Source organism: Hyla sarda, chromosome 5 (assembly GCF_029499605.1).
Source record: "Hyla sarda isolate aHylSar1 chromosome 5, aHylSar1.hap1, whole genome shotgun sequence".
NCBI classification, from domain to species: Eukaryota; Metazoa; Chordata; class Amphibia; order Anura; family Hylidae; genus Hyla; species Hyla sarda.
The window spans coordinates 75,905,139-75,923,875 of NC_079193.1; the positions used below are offsets into that span (position 1 = coordinate 75,905,139).

General features: G+C 45.8%; 1 protein-coding gene across 7 annotated transcripts in view; it reads right to left on the reverse strand.

Annotated features, from left to right (window-relative positions):
* The window catches only part of LOC130273250 (ATP-binding cassette sub-family B member 5-like), a 192,478-nt gene that overhangs the window by 90,763 nt on the left and 82,978 nt on the right, over positions 1-18,737 (reverse strand). For 2 of the 7 annotated variants that reach the window (XM_056519727.1, XM_056519726.1), the window contains exon 3: positions 1,707-1,789. The exons of the other annotated variants lie outside the window; for them this stretch is intronic. In XM_056519727.1, coding sequence (XP_056375702.1) covers positions 1,707-1,748 — 42 coding nt within the window. In that variant the 5' untranslated portion in view covers positions 1,749-1,789. The remainder of the gene's footprint in view (positions 1-1,706; positions 1,790-18,737) is intronic. 7 annotated transcript variants of the gene reach the window in all.

The window sequence follows — 18,737 nt, forward strand, 5'->3', positions numbered from 1 at the left end:
TATAAACATTTAGGTAAGATAATAAGTTTGATAAGGTTAATGCGGCCGATGACTGACAACAGCAGTGTGGCCAATATTTGGAATTTGGATTTAATGTAAAGTGAGGACATTAGCGGAGAGGTCAAGCATTGGATCCATATGTATGTAAATCCCCAAATATTTAAAGGAAGTAACAACTGGCAGACCATTCATGACTGGGGGCCAATCTTTAGACAAAAGCGGCATCACCGCAGATTTGGACCAATTGATATATAAGTAAGTCCAGGTTTTTGTTCTTATATTCTGACAGCCTGGGGGTGATGTTAAAAAGAAAAAAAAGAAAAAGAAATACACCAGATAACCCTTTTAAGATACACTGGAGGGATTTAAAGGGTGACATTTAAATGTCTGGGAATTGGCAAGTTAAAGTCCAGACCATAATCCAATTAAGAATTTGTGGCATGGATTTGTAGAATAGTTCTACTTGGAATAATGCCTAAAGATCACTGTGTCTAGAAGTTAATAGAGACATACCCCAAGATACTGCCATCAGTAATTGCTGCAAAAGATTCATAAAGTATTGAATTTCAGCAGATGAATACTTAAATCTATCAGTTTATTTTTTTGTTTGTGTTTGTTCCAGTACAAAATATTGTGCACCTTCAAAGTAAAAGGCATGTTGTGTAAATCGAATAGTGCAAAACCCCCTAAAATCTGTTTAAATTCCAGGATGCAATGTAACAAATCAAGAAAAACACAAAGGAGCAAGTGAATACTTTCACAAAGCACTGCATAAATGTAATAAATGTAAGGGCCAAAGTTAGCTGCTGCCCAGAATGCCAGTATGTAATACACACGGGTGCCTCTGGTGTCCTGCTTCTCAGAAATCCCAATACCGGAGTCCACAGAATGAATAGACATGTCTATTCTTTCTGCGGAGTCTGCACGGAAATGCATTGCCATCTATGAGATGGTGCATCTTCAAGCCATCCTAGCACAGGCATGCTTTGCTGTCTTGGTGAGGTCCGCACAGAAAATTTTGGTGCGGACATTGCCCATGTGAACTTAGCCTTAATACATCACACTGCTGGCAGAGGCAGGACATGTCAACAGCAGGAAGAGGATAGCTGTGAGGAGAGGCTGGAGCTAAGTCCAGTTATTGTTTTTACATGCCGGGAAATATGCTAAAAAAAAACCTTTTGGAGTACCCCTTTAAGAGATTAAATATTCCTGTATGGTATCCATTCTGGCTGCATTAAACCCTTAGTCAGGTTTTAATCCTTTTTCATATGATGGAGGGGATTATAGTAGCAGCTAACTTATTGCCAGGATGGGATACTAGATGTTCTAAACATTTCAAGACAACAAGCATGTTTAGATATAATGTAGTTACACCAGGCACACTTCTACAACATCTAGCTTAAGAGCACTCACACCAGTCTCTATTATGCCACAAGATACACAAAAAATACACAAAAACGGCAAAGGTGTAAATATTATAATAACAAAAGTAAATCTGGAGCAATACATTTATGACAGGAATACAATACAGTCAGCTTGGCTTTCAGCAATAACATTTATGTATACATTGTGCTATCTACAGCATCTCTAAAATGATGAAGGTATCCATCATGGATGACAACACAAATTTTGCAAAGTCATAATAAGTATTTTAACTTACATACAGGTTCTACCTTGTTGTGCACTAACAATTTGCTTGCTCTTACCCCAGGGTTCAAGTCTCTTCTTCTCCTTCTCTTTACAGCCATCCTGTCGCCTGCACTTTCCTAATCCTAACAGTATGTAAGCTCTATGGAGACAGGCAAGGAAAGAAGGAGGAGTTGGACAAGGTGCTGTGTGTGAGCTTTGTTTCCAGAATAGCAGATAGAACCACTCCCAGCTCCACCTGTTCCATCATCAGAACCACAGCTGTTACTGCTGTATGCATACACTGTTCATAAGACTATATTGCTGTATTCTAGTTTATGTGGAAATGTAAGGAAGTTTGCTATATCTTTTTATATAGTGTTTATTGTAGCATATGAAGAGGTTAGTGTGGATCTGCCATGTTGTCCTTTTGTTAAAATCTCTACATCCTGTACCCTGGTTATAGAACTTTCAAGTTCTTCTGGACATCCTGTTTTTGTTCCATTGTTCTCCTTGGAGTCAGTATCAGCATGGGTCCAGACTTTAATATGAAACAAATTTTTATAGATTAAGTATCCACCCCATTGAAATACAATTGCTTTGATTTACTTTTGTAAACAGGTCAGAGTCATATCTAGCAGAACACAAACCCTCTGGGGTGTAGAAGCACCCGGAAAGGCACTAACCCCCCTTTAAAAGTTAACACTTATTTGTCCTTTGTATTTCTTGTCACTTGTATGTAAATATTTAAATGAGACAAATAAAAGTAAATTATTAAGTGGAGTCCGTAGTTATAGAGTTAGCACCCTATGAAGTGTTTCTACAACCCAAAGGGTTTGTGTTTTGTAGTAATTTTGCCCTAGGATGACTCAGGGATTTTCATTATTTGAGAGTCATATAGTGCTCAAAAAAATAAAGTGAACACTAAGATAACACTACCATGATCTGAATGAATGAACTAATCGTATGAAATACTTTCGTCTTTACATAGTTGAATATGCTGACAAAAAAAATCACACAAAAATGATCAATGGAAATCAAAATTTATCAACCCATGGAGGTCTGGATATGGAGTCACACTCAAATTCAAAGTGAAAACCTCACTACAGGCTGATCCAACTTTGATGTAATGTCCTTAAAACAAGTCAAAATGAGGCTCAGTAGTGTTTGTGACCTCCACGTGCCCGTATGACCTCCCTACAATGCCTGGGCATGCTCCTGATGAGGTGGCGGATGGTCTCCTGAGGGATGTCCTCCCAGACCTGGACTAAAGCATCTGCCAACTCCTGGACAGTCTGTGGTGCAACGTGGCGTTGGTGGATGGAGTGAGACATGATGTCCCAGATGTGCTCAATCGGATTTAGGTCTGGGGAACGGGCAGGCCAGTCCATAGCATCAATGCCTTCCTCTTGCAGGAACTGCTGAAACACTCCAGCCACATGAGGTCTAGCATTGTCTTGCATTAGGAGGAACCCAGGGCCAACCGTACCAGCATATGGTCTCAATGGGTCTGAGGATCTCATCTCAGTATCTAATGGCAGTCAGGCTACCTCTGGCAAGCACATGGAGGGCTGTGCGGCCCCCAAAGAAATGCCACCCCACACCATTACTGACCCACCGCCAAACCGGTCATGCTGAAGGATGTTGCAGGCAGCAGAACGTTCTCCACAGCGCCTCCAGACTGTCACGTCTGTCACATGTGCTCAGTGTGAACCTGCTTTCATCTGTGAAGAGCACAGGGTGCCAGTGGCAAATTTGCCAATCTTGGTGTTCTCTGGCAAATGCCAAACGTCCTGCATGGTGTTGGCTTGTAAGCACAACCCTCATGGAGTCTGTTTCTGACCGTTTGAGTGGACACATGCACATTTGTGGCCTGCTGGAGGTCACTTTGCAGGGCTCTGGAAGTGCTCCTCCTGCTCCTCCTTGCACAAAGGAGGAGGTAGCGGTCCTGCTGCTGGGTTGTTGCCCTCCTACGGCCTCCTCCACGTCTCCTGATGTACTGGCCTGTCTCCTGGTAGCGCCTCCAAGCTCTGGACATGGCGCTGACTGACACAGCAAACCTTCTTGCCACAGCTCGCAATGATGGGCCAACCTGGATGAGCTGCACTACCTGAGCCACCTGTGTGGGTTGTAGACTCCATCTCATACTACCACTAGAGTTAAACCATCGCCAGAGTTCAAAAGTGACCAAAGCATCAGCCAGGAAGCATAGGAACTGAGAAGTGGTCTGTAGTCACCACCTACAGAACCACTCCTTTATCGGGGGTGTCTTGCTAATTGCCTATAATTTCCACCTGTTGTCTGTTCCATTTGCACAACAGCATGCGAAATTGATTGTCAATCAGTGTTGCTTCCTGAGTGGACAGTGTGAGTTCACAGAAGTGTGATTGACTTGGAGTTACATTGTATTGTTTAAGTGTTCCCTATATGCAGAACAAAAATTCAGTTTGATGTCCCAGTATCTATATTGCCTGGCCACACATTGACTATTGTGTACAGTCTTAGGCACAAGAAAGACATAGTAGGGGCGTGGTTTGGCCGCTGCTGAGTATGGCCGCATGTTAGAGCTGCTCCACTAACAGCACACACTACGCGGATTACTAGACCTGCTAGCGACTCTTAGGCCGACTGAAAAGTCGCCCTAGCACCCATGGCGACCTTGAGCAGGAAGCGGAATGGAAAAGCGGGAGACCGCGGAGCTTTGCAGGACTTTTTTGCTCCGGGACGACAGGGAGGCCGTTTACACCAAGATGGCGCCGGGACGCGCGAACGGCAGAGCGAGGGACGCTTCTCCCAACGATCGCAGATTCCCCTACCTCAGAGAACAGGAAGGCCGGTCAGAGATGATGATGCCGCAGCACGTCCTGCCACACGGGCCTCGGCGGTGTGCGAACTTCCCAGACACTGGATCGTACAGCAGCCCGTACTGACTCAGCACCATGAGGACCCGCAGATCGGCGATGATACCCTCCCCCTCTCCCCTGGTGGATCGAGAGACCTGCAATACATTGCCAGCAGCTCCCCTGCGATGACTTCATCTTCCCCGCGGGTAAGCCCTGTTAAGCAAAAACCGAGGTTGGAGTCCCTTATTTCTCCGAACCCACCCCAGAGTGAGCCGGACTTATTTGCTTCGTATCAAGCCTCTGATAAGCCGGTCTCAGAGACAGCTCTTAAAGATATGCTCCTGCTATTGCGATCCTCGATTACTAAGGACTTTTCTGAGATGCTTAACCCCATAAAAACCTCAGTTCAGGAAATAGATAAAAGAGTATCCCATACTGAGGCAAAAATGGCGACCTTTGCTTCTGCCCACAATGGCCTTGTAGATGCCCATAATGCTTTAGACGACAAGGTGACTGCCATCCACAATAAATCTATTGATGCGGAAGAACGCAACCGACGAAACAACGTCAAATTCCGCGGCATACCCGAGACTATCCCCAACTCTCAACTGGCCACGTATGTGAAAGAATTGACTAAACATCTCTTACCTGATCTTGAAGTGTTCGCATATAGCATCGACAGAGCCCACCGAGTAGCTAGGCCCAAATCTGTTCCTGAGGACGCTCCGAGGGATGTATTGGCTCGCTATACTTTCTTTAAAACGAAAGACCTATTGCTGCAGTTCTCCAGGAAACATAGGTCTCTCCCGGATCCATATGCGGGACTCCAACTGTTTGTAGACCTTTCTGCTGCTACCTTGCAGGCGAGGAGGGACTTTCACCCACTGACCAAGGAACTCAGACATCTGGGAATATCCTACAGATGGGGATTCCCCACCAAAATCCTTGTGACCCGCCATAATAAGATACATGCCTTTACCTCAGTAGATGATGGCTTTGCCGCTTTAGATGCTTGGGGATCTCGGAGCCCGGAACCCGGCGGCTCTCCCCCTCAAGATTCGGCTTCACCTTCCCTGGAAAATAAGCCCTGATTCTGATGATTCTGAACTGCCTGCCATCTACCCACTGTAGCATACACTCTGTGTGCTGTTGAGTGTGAAATTGTTCTTATTTCCTAGTTCTATACACGTGCCCACAAACTGGTAAAGTGCGATATAGGTTCCACTGTATACCGGTATTGTTGTGTTTACTGTTTTCTTGTTTTAGGTGACGTTCGCATGCAGTGCTTTGTGATCGCATATCTACTCTGACCCTGCGTCTTATAGACGACCTGTGTTACTTATTCTTTTCAATGTTGTGGACTACACTGAGTATTTGATTGATATCGCGTGCATCTCTGATTGTCAAGCGGTACTACCTCCTGTTTGCCATATTTAACACCTGTGCGGTATAGTACCCCTATCCCTACCCTTCTCCCCTCTGTCCATTTTTCCTCTCTTCCCTCACCTTTGCTCCTTCCTGGCCCCCTTCCCTCTACCCTTCTTCCCTACCTTCCTTCCTTCTTCCCCCTGTTCTCTCAACTGAGTTATTAAGTGCCTTTCTATTAGATATGGGATTTACACTTATGTCCTATAATGTGAATGGACTCAATAGTCCATATAAGAGGAACTTTCTGTGGCGTGAGGTGGAACGTAACCCAGTAGACATTGTCTGTGTGCAAGAGACACATATTTCCTCCAAAAATCCCCCCCCCCTTGCGACACAGAAGATTCCCACTTATTGTGCATTCAGTTTATGATAAGAAGAAGAGAGGAGTGATGATTGCTATTAGAGACACACTAGCGGTAAGCATAACTACCCAAGTGGTGGACCCCCAGAGTCGCTTTATCATCCTAGTGTGCTCTATTGATGATGTGGACTATACCCTTGTAAACCTGTATGCTCCCAATAGACGCCAAAATCGCTTTCTGAGGTCTGTTATGCTAAAAGTTAATTCTGTACGCAAAGGAGCCCTGATTATGTGTGGCGACTATAATTCAGTAGTTTCTGCTTCTCTAGACCAATCAGCTCCTTTGACTCGTCGCCCTTTCTATCTTCATAATTTCCTGGTAGCCAATGATCTTTTTGACATCTGGCGTTTACAGCATGCCACAGAACGCGATTTTTCCTACTACTCACCTAAGAGCTGCACCTTCTCCAGAATTGATAACATATTTGTTGATAGGGGGTTAATTGAACGTATTGCTAAATCAGTCATTGGGAACCGGACGTGGTCGGACCATGCTCCTGTTAGCATTGAAATCTCTGGTAATACTGTTCAGTATAGTGATTTTGTCTGGCGGGCCAACTCACACCTCATAGCGCACTCCGAACATTCAGCTACAATTGAAGGGGCTCTTCTGGAATACTTTTCCCTTAATAGTACCCCGGATGTCTCCGAGCTGTCTGTTTGGCTTGCGCATAAGGCGGTGATTAGAGGCTCATTTATTCAGTTGGGGTCCTTCCTTAAAAAGCAAAGATTGACTTCGGTCAATGAATCACTTAACAAGATTTCGGTGTTAGAATCACTTTTACAATTACACTACTCCGCGGATAATGCCTCCCTGTTAACTCAGGAACGTCTTCGCCTCCGAAGATTATTACTGTCAGACTTTGAGCGTGCCCTACATAGATCTCAAATGAAGTATTATACGCAAGATAATAAGACGGGATCTTTATTAGCCAGAAAGCTTAAACCAGCCCGCTTCAAACAACGCATACCTTCCATTAAACACCCTACTAAACACACTGTCCACCAGGCTCCCAGAGAGATTGCTACGGCTTTCAGGGACTACTATGAGAGCCTTTACAATATCCGAGCAGACCCCTCCTGTATTCAGCCTGATCAGGTTAAAATAGATTCCTTTCTCTCTACTCTCAATCTCCCTAAACTTTCCCCCTCTTCCTTAGCCTTGCTTAATACACCTATCTCTCCTCAGGAGATCTCCGATGCTGTCAAATCCCTCCCTTCCAAAAAGACCCCGGGACCAGACGGACTACCGAACGAATACTATAAACGTTATCTCCCAATTTTACTACCACATCTTCTTCCCGTCTTTAACAATGCTATGACGACCGGTTCTCTGCCACCTGACATGCTTGACGCTTTAATAACGACGATCCCCAAACCCGGCAAACCTATGGACTTAACTAACAACTTTAGACCAATATCGCTACTGAATAGTGACGCCAAACTTTATGCTAAGATATTGGCAAATCGCCTCCGCCCTCTAATGCCTAGCTTACTGAGTAGAGATCAGGTCTGTTTTACGGTAGGGAGACAAGCTCCCGATAACACTAGGCGGATCATTACGTTGTTGCAGCATTGTGAGAAATCTTTAACCCCTGCCGTATTCCTCACTTTAGATGCTGACAAAGCGTTCGACAGAGTGAACTGGTGCTTTGTTTTCTCTGCTCTACGAGCCTTCGGCTTTGAGGGAGAGATCCTCACGGCAATTCAAGCCTTATACTCAAACCCAGTGGCACGAGTCTTCACTAATGGAGCTCTTTCGCACCTGTTCACTCTGTCGAATGGCACGCGGCAGGGATGCCCCCTCTCGCCCCTCATATTCCTGATAGCTATTGAACCTCTGGCACAATCTATCAGGCAGAACCGACTGATCAGGGGCATACCGGTGGGAGGAGTTGAACACAAGCTTGCCCTTTTTGCGGACGATGTGATCTTGACGTTGACTGACCCAATGACCTCCATGCCGGCACTCTTTGACGTCATCCGTCTTTTTGGGGATCTTTCCTATTATAAATTGAACGTCAGCAAATCACAAATTTTACCAGTAAACATACCAGACGCTGACCTGGACCCTCTCAGACATTCCTTCCCCCTTGATTGGCAGCGTCGGTGCATCTCCTACTTGGGGATTCTACTTACCTCTCCTTCCTCCCAACTATTCTCTACTAATTTTCTACCGCTGCTTTCTTCTATTTCTCAATCTTGCAGAGAATACGGGAAACATATGGTCTCCTGGATGGGTCGAATCTCGGCATTTAAAATGCTCCTTCTGCCAAAATTATTGTACTTGTTTCGTACACTCCCGATCGCCATTCCAAGCTCGTTCTTCCAATCTTTGAATAGAGTCATGGACTCCTTTTTGTGGCAATCTATTCGCCCTAGGGTCCCCAGATCAGTTCTTAATTGCACAAAAGGAAATGGCGGACTGGGTAGGCCTCATATTGAGGACTACTACAGAGCGTGCATTCTGGATCAGGCGAGGTTTTGGTGGTCGGGAGATGCGAATAAAAAATGGGTAGCTTTAGAACAACATTTTAGCCCTCAGTGCTGCCTTAAATCTAGACTACTAGCCCCAGACCCAAAGAGACTAGTTCCCAAAACTGGGATTTCTGCCATTGATATTACAGACAAGATTTGGAGACTGAATGTGTGTCAGGCCCCTAATGGTCAACCCTGCCCACTATCTACTATACCCCTGGATGTCCTACATCTATGCATCCCAGACCTCAATCTGACTGGTTGGCCGGACTTGGGCGTTATGTCGGTCAGAGACCTATTGGATGAACATGGACTTCTCCACTTCCCCTCCCTCAGGCATAGGTTCCCCATCCCGCAAAAGGACTTCTATAAGAGTCTACAAATTAGGAGCTATCTAGCGACTGGCCAACAGCAAAAGGTCACCCTACCTCCGAGATTACTGGGATATCTGGGAGTGTCTGGCTCATGTGCCGGAGGAATCACCTTTTTTTATGGTTTTCTGGGGCAGAGATCGGAGTTACTCCACCATACATACATGAGCAGGTGGGAGAGGGACTTGGGAATTGAGATCGCCCCAGAGCAGTGGCAGACCGCCTTTCGTGACATCAACTCCTACTTTAAATGTACTAATCACCAGGAGACCTTGTACAAAACAATCTAAAGGTGGTATTTCACCCCCACCAGATTGCACAAGATTGACCCTTCCCTTCCATCTGTATGCTGGAGGGGGTGCGGAGAGGCGGGCTCCCTGCTACATATTCTTTGGGAATGTCCGAAGATACAACCATTGTGGAGGGGGGCTGCTTTGACTGTAGATCGGCTCCTGGGCCTACAGGTTCAATTGGAACCCTCTACAGCCTTGCTGCTACTAGATTTAGATAAGTACCCTTCTAATTCTAGACACATAGTAGCACATGTGCTGATGTCCACCAAATTGCTCATTGCTAGGAAATGGAGATCCCCTGATCTTCCATGCTTATCGGAAATCTTGGCTTATGTTAATTTCTCTTGTGCATGTGAACGTGCCTATGCTTTAGCTAACTCTAATGATCATAGATTCCTTTAGAAGATGGGACTTGTGGATACATAGCCCCCACTACTGTTAATTATAGGGGTTGCTATCAGTACTTCTCGTTTTCTTTGTCCCCCTTTCCCTCTCACTCCTTTCCCCTTACCCGGCTTTCTTTCCGCTTCTCTCTTTGTACCGCACACGCACAATCCTTCTATACCGTTAAAGGCTGCAGCCTTAGGGCCTAGATACCAGCTAGTTCTTCTCCTGATGATATTCATGTTTTCGATTGTACCCTATGCAACCAATAGTGTTTTGTTCTGATGGTTTATTGTACGGAGTACTCTGTCGCCCTATAGACACGCCTGATGTAGCGAATGTCGAATCGTTCCTATGTTGCTGTGTATTTTGTACTATTCCAAATTGTCAGGAATAGAAATGTTCTCCTTGTGTTATATATTGAAAATTTAATAAAAATATAAAATGTAAAAAAAAAGAAAGACATAGTAGAACTTTACACAGGTAAAGCTTCGTTCACATGGCCTTTGTGACACAGCAGTGTGACGTCCGTCGGGGAATCCGGGGAGAATAGCGGGAGGAAAAATACATCATGCAACGTTTTTTCCTCCTGCTACTCCCGTCAAAAAACAGTGGCGCTCTGTCCATGTCAGGAACTGTCCAGAGCAGGATCAAATCCCCATAGCAAACCTATCCTGCTCTGGACAGTTCCTGGACAGAGGTGTCTGTCGGACGCCGTTGATTTTTGATGGGAGTAGCAGGAGGAAAAAACTTTCCTGACATGGATAGAGGTGTCAGCAGAGAGCACTGTGGTCAGACTGAAAAGAAATTCAAAAAGAAAAGAACTTCCTGTGGAGCATACAGCATCTGAAGGTAGGATTGGAAGGATTAAGATTTTTAAATAGAAGGAATTTACAAATCTGTTTAACGTTCTGGCACCAGTTGATTTAAAAAAAAAATAATAGTTTTTCACTGGAGTACCCCTTTAACCTGTTGGGGACACATGCGGCGAGGGGGGGACCATGGCTGGCTTACCGGACCAGCGGCAGCATGGAGCAGCGGAGTCATCGGAGAAGCGGCGGCAGCAGGAGAAGTGCGGACGGAAAGTGTGGCGGTGGAAGAGGCTGCAGTGAAGATCGCCGGTAAGTGATCTTCACTGTGGCCTTCTAAAAGTTGCAAAACTACAACTCTTAGCATGCCAGGACAGCCAAAGGCTGTCTGGGCATGCTGGGAGTAGTAGTTTTGCAACATCAGGAGGGCCACAATTTGGAGACCACTGTGTAGGTGCTCTCCAAACTGTAGACCTCTAACTTTCAGCATGCACTGACTGTCTGGGCATGCTGGGAGTTGTAGTTTTGCAACATCTGAAGTGGCACAGTTTGGAGACCACTATACGGTGCTCTCCAAACTGTAGACCTCCAGATGTTGCAAAACTACAATTCCCAGCATGCCCAGACAGTCAGGGATGCTGGGCGTGTAGTTTTACAATATCTGGCCCTTCATATGTTGCAGAACTACAACTCACAGCATGCCTGGACAGTCTGGGCATGCTAGGAGTTGTAGTTATGCAACAACTGGGGAAGAACAGTTTGGAGACCGCTAAGTAGTGGTCTCCAAACTGTAGCCCTCCAGATGTTGCAAAACTACAACTCCAAGCATGCCCAGACTTTCCAGACATGCTGGGAGTTGTAGTTCTGCAACATCTGAAGGACCAGATATTGCAGAACTACACGCCCAGCATCCCTGACTGTCTGGGCATGCTGGAAATTGTAGTTTTGCAACAGCTGTAGGCACACTGGTTGGGAAACACTGAACTAGAGTCTGTTTCCTAACTCAGTGGTTCCCCACCAGTGTGCCTACAGCTGTTGCAAAACTACAACTCCCAGCATGTACGGTCTGTCAGTGCATTCCGGGAGTTGCAGTTTTGCAACAGCTGGAGGTTTGGGGTGCCCCCCCATGTGAATGTACAGGGTACATTCACACGGGCGAGGGTTTACAGTGGGTCTCCTTCTACAAGTTTGAGCTGCGCAAATTTCCCACCGCAACTCAAACTCCCAGCAGAAAACTCACTGTGACTGTACACTAGACTACACTAACAAATAATAAAAAGTAAAACACTACATATACACCCCCTTACACGTCACCCCCCCCACCTATCCCCCAATAAAAATGAAAAATGTCTTCGGCTGTCCGGGCTTGCTGGGAGTTGTAGTTTTGAAACCTCCGGAGGTCCGCAGGTTGAAGACCACTGCGGCCTTCGACATCATCCAGCCCCCTCTCACCCCCTTTAGTTCTGTACAGTACTCACCTCCGCTCAGCGCTGGTCCAGTGCTGCAGGGCTGTCCGGAGAGAAGGTGGTCCGGTGGGATAGTGGTTCCGGGCTGCTATCTTCACCGGGGGCGCCTCTTCTCCGCGCTTCCGGCCCGGAATAGAGGCGTTGCCTTGACAATGACGCAGAAGTACGTTGGCAATGAACGTACCTCTGCGTCGTTGTCAAGACAACGTGACTATTCTGGGGCCGGGCCCGAAGCGCTTAGAAGAGGCCTCCCCGGTGAAGATAGCAGCCCGGAACCACTATCCCACCGGACCACCTCCTCTCCGGACAGTCCTGCAGCACCGGACCAGCGCCGAGCGGAGGTGAGTACTGTACAGAACTAAAGGGGGGTGAGAGGGGGCTGGATGATGTCGAAGGCCGCAGTGGTCTTCAACCTGCGGACCTCCGGAGGTTTCAAAACTACAACTCCCAGCAAGCCCGGACAGCCGATGGCTGCCCGGGCTTGCTGGGAGTTGTAGTTTTGAAACCTCTGGAGGTCCGCAGGTTGAAGACCACTGCGGGTGGAGAGTTCACTCGAGTATAAGCCGAGGGGGGTGTTTTCAGCACGAAAAATCATGCTGAAAAACTCGGCTTATACTCGAGTATATGCGGTATTTCTTTTTTTTACGTCCCAATTTAACGAAAGTTCGTCAATCACCTGTGGGGTGTTAAAGCTCACTGTACCCCTTGTTTCGTTCCTTGAGGGGTGCAGTTTCCAAAATAGTATGCCATGTGTTTTTTTTTGTTTTTTTTTTTACTTTTCTGGCATCATTGGGGCTTCCTAAATGAGACATGCCCCCCAAAAACCATTTCAGAAAAATTTGCGCTCCAAAAGTCTAATGTCACTCCTTCCCTTCTGAGCCCTCTAGTGCACCCACAGAGCACTTTACATCCACATATGAGGTATTTCCTTACTCGAGAAAAAATGAATTACAAGTTTTGGGGGGCCTTTTTACCTTTTACCTCTTGTAAAAATGAAAAAAATGCGGCTACAATAACATTTTAGTGTAAAAAATGGAGATTTTGATTTTTCTACTACATTTTGCTGCTATTCCTGTGAAACACCTAAAGGGTTAAAGGACAAGTCTCACAGTAAAAAATTGTTCAGCTTTTAGTGCAAAAGATAAAGTTATATACCGTATATACTCGAGTATAAGCCGACCCGAGTATAAGCCGAGACCCCTAATTTCAACCCAAAATCCCAGGAAAAGTTATTGACTCGAGTATAAGCCTAGGGTGGGAAATACCTCATCCCCCCCTGTCATCATCCAGACCCGTCATTAACATCCTCATCATCCCCTTGTCATCATCCCACACATCCCCCCGTCATCATCCCACACATCCCCTTATCATCCCACACATCCCCCCTTCATCATCCCCTTGTCATCATCCCACACATCCCCCCTTCATCATCCCCTTGTCATCATCCCACACATCCCCTTATCCCACACATCCCCCCTTCATCATCCCCTTGTCATCATCCCACACATCCCCTTATCCCACACATCCCCCCTTCATCATCCCCTTGTCATCATCCCACACATCCCCCCTTCATCATCCCCTTGTCATCATCCCACACATCCCCTTATCATCCCACACATCCCCCCTTCATCATCCCCTTGTAATCATCCCACACCCCCCCCCCTTCATCATCCCCACCCCCCTTCATCATCCCCACATCCCCCCCCCCCCTTCATCATCCTCTTCTCATCATTCGCCCTCAGTGGTCTTCAACCTGCGGACCTCCAGAGGTTTCAAAACTACAACTCCCAGCAAGCCCGGGCAGCCATCGGCTGTCCGGGCTTGCTGGGAGTTGTAGTTTTGAAACCTCCGGAGGTCCGCAGGTTGAAGACCACTGCGGCCTTCAACCTGCGGACCTCCAGAGGTTTCAAAACTACAACTCCCAGCAAGCCCGGGCAGCCATCGGCTGTCCGGGCTTGCTGGGAGTTGTAGTTTTGAAACCTCCGGAGGTCCGCAGGTTGAAGACCACTGCGGCCTTCAACCTGCGGACCTCCAGAGGTTTCAAAACTACAACTCCCAGCAAGCCCGGGCAGCCATCGGCTGTCCGGGCTTGCTGGGAGTTGTAGTTTTGAAACCTCCGGAGGTCCGCAGGTTGAAGACCACTGCGGCCTTCAACCTGCGGACCTCCAGAGGTTTCAAAACTACAACTCCCAGCAAGCCCGGGCAGCCATCGGCTGTCCGGGCTTGCTGGGAGTTGTAGTTTTGAAACCTCCGGAGGTCCGCAGGTTGAAGACCACTGCGGCCTTCAACATGCGGACCTCCAGAGGTTTCAAAACTACAACTCCCAGCAAGCCCGGGCAGCCATCGGCTGTCCGGGCTTGCTGGGAGTTGTAGTTTTGAAACCTCCGGAGGTCCGCAGGTTGAAGACCACTGCGGCCTTCAACATCATCAAGCCCCCTCTCACCCCCTTTAGTTCTGAGTACTCACCTCCGCTCGGCGCTGGTCCGGTCCTGCAGGGCTGTCCGGTGAGGAGGTGGTCCGGTGAGGAGGTGGTCCGGGCTGCTATCTTCACCGGGGGCGCCTCTTCTCCGCGCTTCCGGCCCGGAATAGAGCCGTTGCCTAGACAACGACGCATCTGCGTCGTTGTTAAGGCAACGTGACTATTCTGAGGCCGGGCCTGAAGCGCTTAGAAGAGGCCTCCCCGGTGAAGATAGCAGCCCGGACCACCTCCTCACCGGACCACCTCCTCACCGGACAGCCCTGCAGGACCGGACCAGCGCCGAGCGGAGGTGAGTACTCAGAACTAAAGGGGGTGAGAGGGGGCTTGATGATGTTGAAGGCCGCAGTGGTCTTCAACCTGCGGACCTCCGGAGGTTTCAAAACTACAACTCCCAGCAAGCCCGGACAGCCGATGGCTGCCCGGGCTTGCTGGGAGTTGTAGTTTTGAAACCTCTGGAGGTCCGCAGGTTGAAGACCACTGCGGGTGGGGGAGTTCACTCGAGTATAAGCCGAGGGGGGTGTTTTCAGCACGAAAAATCGTGCTGAAAAACTCGGCCTATACTCGAGTATATACGGTAGGTTTATAAATCACTTCCATTACCAATGCTGCTTAGAAACAAGCTTTTTCTGCATTCTTCTGTCTGACAGGAAATTCAGCTGTTCCAGGTTTTCATGACTTGCGACCCCCTATTCAGGCTGTTATCAGCAGCATCCCGGGGCCGTAACGTGACAATTACCCAGAAAACCCCTGTGCTGCAGAGAGCTCCCTGTGCTCGGCCTTAGCCCCTCCCATCTGATGAATATTCACACTGTCCTCCCTCAATTCTGCAGTGATTGGCTGAGCAGCACTGCCTATATGCCGGCTGATTCAGATCATAGCAGCCCCAGCAAACAGGCTGATTCTCTCCCCTCTCCTTGCTTATGTTTTTACACTGAGAACGGAGGAGAGGGGAGAGGGGAGGGAGCTGTCACACTGAGCACTGGGGAGAGAGGAGTGCAGGGCAGAGAAGGGGAGAGGTGATTGTGCCACTGTAAAGCTGTTTCACTGAGAGGAGGAGGGGGAGGGAGTGATTTTACTGTGTAAAACTGCAGCTTCAGCTCCAGGGTCCCTCTCTCTGAGCACTGAGATTATATTTTGTTTCCTCGTGGCCACCCTGCTGTATAGGGCTATGATTGGAGCTCAGTGTTATGTGGGAGTGAGCTAGCAGAGCTGTGGGAGTGACTAACATAAGTTAGGGGTGGTAACAAGCTCTCTGCTCAGGCAGCTGAGAGCAGGAAATGTGAGCAGTGCATGCAGGGAAATGTAGTCTTTGAGATCACAGGCATAGCCACCATAACCAGGAAGTGACTGGAATTCATGAGCTGAATAGCCGGTGAATCGGGGCCGGAAAAAAAAATCACAAACATGTCAGAGAGGTGGTAGGTGAATATACTATGGAATGGCTAGGTATTTTTTTTTTTTCTTTGCTGCATGGGATATCTTCTTTAACAAACTTTTTGAATGTCATTTTGAATACTTTGAGGGGTGCAGTTTTCATAATGGGGTCCATTATAGGGGATTTCCAACATAAAGACCCTCAAATTCACTTCTAAACTTAACGGGTCCCTGAAAAATTCAGATTTTGAAATTTTCACGAAAAATTTGAAAATTGATGCTAACTTTGAAGCCCTCTGATGTCTTCAAAAAGTAAAAACATTTCAACTTTATGATGCAAACATAAACTAGACATATTGTATATGTGAATCAATATTTCATTTATTTGACATGTCCCTTTTCCTTATAAGGAGAGTGCTTCAAAGTCAGAAAAATTTAAAATTTTCAAATTTTTCCTGAAATTTTTGAATTTTTCACCAAGAAATTATGCAAGTATCGACGTAAATTTACCACTAACATAAAGTATGTCACGAAAAAACTATCTCGGAGTCAAATTTATAAGTAAAAGCATCAAAGAGTTATTAATGCATAAAGTGATAGAGGTCAGATTTGCAAAAAATGCTTCCGTCCTTAGGGTTATAATGGGCTCCGTCCCCAAGGGGTTAAAGGGGTATTCCAGGCAAAACCTTTTTTTACATATATCAACTGGCTCCGTAAAGTTAAACAGATTTGAAAATGACTTCTATTAAAAAATATTAATCCTTCTAATAGTTATTAGCTTCTGAAGTTTTCTGTCTAACTGCTCAATGATGATGTCACGTCCCGGGAGCTGTGCATGATGGGAGAATATCCCCATAGGAACTGCACAGCTCCTGGGACGTGATTCATCAGAGAGCATTTAGACAGAAAACAACAACTCAACTTCAGAAGCTTATAACTATTGGAAGGATTACGATTTTTTAATAGAAGTAATTTACAAATCTGTTTAACTTTCCGGAGCCAGTTGATATATAAAAAAAAGTTTTGGCCTGGACTACCCCTTTAATGTATAAAGCCCCCTCCATCACTGCACCAGCATAATGTACGCAAGACCACCTTGTAGAAGTCATTGTGCCAAGAACTATGACAAGGCTGTGTAACATCTGCTCCCAGCTGTTTTACAAGAGTTCCCCTTTAGTTACATTTGTGGTTACCCCTGGGCTGTGGCAAATACTGTTTGTAAGGAAAGATGGAGATTTATCAAAACCTGTCCAGAGGAAAAGTTGTTGAGTTGACCATAGCAACCAATCAGATTTACTTTTTTATTTTTAGAGGCCTTTCAAAAATGAAAGAAACGATCTGATTGGTTGCTATGGGCAACTCAGAAAATTTTCCCCTGAGCAGGTTTCGATAAATCTCCCCCATTGAGTTTGTGCCACTATCAGTTATACATATACCACGTTCATTCCATGCCTAGCAATCACAGATTTTACAATACCTATCTTTACTTTTTCATCAGTTGACAATAAAGCTTGTTCTTTTTGTTTATTCCTTTTAGTATGTTCATATACCACTGTTCTATTTAGTGAATATTCTTTACAGGACAACTGGAAGTATAAACCGTAAAGTTAGCACAGAGTTAATAATAGCACATGATTAATCTCTTTCATACCAAAGAGGATAATAAGAATTTACATACCACAGTTAGCGGTGGATTATCTTTTCCCATATTTATTCCAGGCAATATCAGTGGATTTCTAAGATTGTGAATTGTAATGGTATTTCTAAAGGAGACTTGTTGTTAGTCAGAATTTACTTAGCTAATACAGCTTTCAAACTCTTGTATATTTTCTGTAAGTCAAACAAGGGGAGTATGAATGGCATTAGGGACTCCTATATAAGCGAGATCGAGCAGGAGGCTCACCTAGTGGAATCTGGAAGTACGACAATGCGTGCACTTCACTGGGGGTGCTCGGACTAGAAGAAAACAGTCCTGACATTCACGATATAAAGACAGCGTTCAGCACTCACCACATACGGCGATCCTGGCCGCTTCACAGCACGGAGATCATGAATGATATGGAACGCTCAGAGTAGGGCTTTTGGTACTATTTATTTTTGGAGCTTATATGCTTGATTTATTACCTATTATTCATTGTAATTTTGTGACAGGATTCCAGGGTGCCACTGTTTTGTCCCACACTTGCTGTACTCCCTTCTGTGTAGGTTTTTAGAATATTACACCAATAAAATTGGTTTGCATTTTGTAACAGTGTCCTTAAAATCTGGATTTTATGACAAGACAGGAGGCCTCGCATTATATGCATTATCTTTCTTTACTGAAAAGCATAGCAGCAAAATTAATACGTTTTTAAATATCAGAAGAACAAAAACGTAATGAATACATATGAGTGCAACCAAGAATTCTACCCATTAGTCAGTAGTCAATCATATAATAAGCCATGTGATATAAGGTCCTGCTTGACTGAATTCTCCCTCTTTCTTTGCTGCTAAGCTAGCAAACAGATAAGTATTACTGTGCTATCCAATTCATGGTATTGATATTTATCTATATTACTCTATACATTCCTATATCCAACCAACTTTCCTGTATGTTATTCAGGGCATATATTTAGTCTGTGTTTTCTCCTCCTGGTTTATCATTTAATAACTCCTTTTAAATATTCTCCTCTATTACCTTTATCTTATGCTCTTACTGGCTCTTTCTATCTATTTTACTCTTTAATATATTAATACTGTGTATCGCCGTTCGCATATTACCTGCTTTCTTCACTATAGTACCGGCTACATCCTTCTCCTGATTAGCGCGGCACTGCGTACTATCG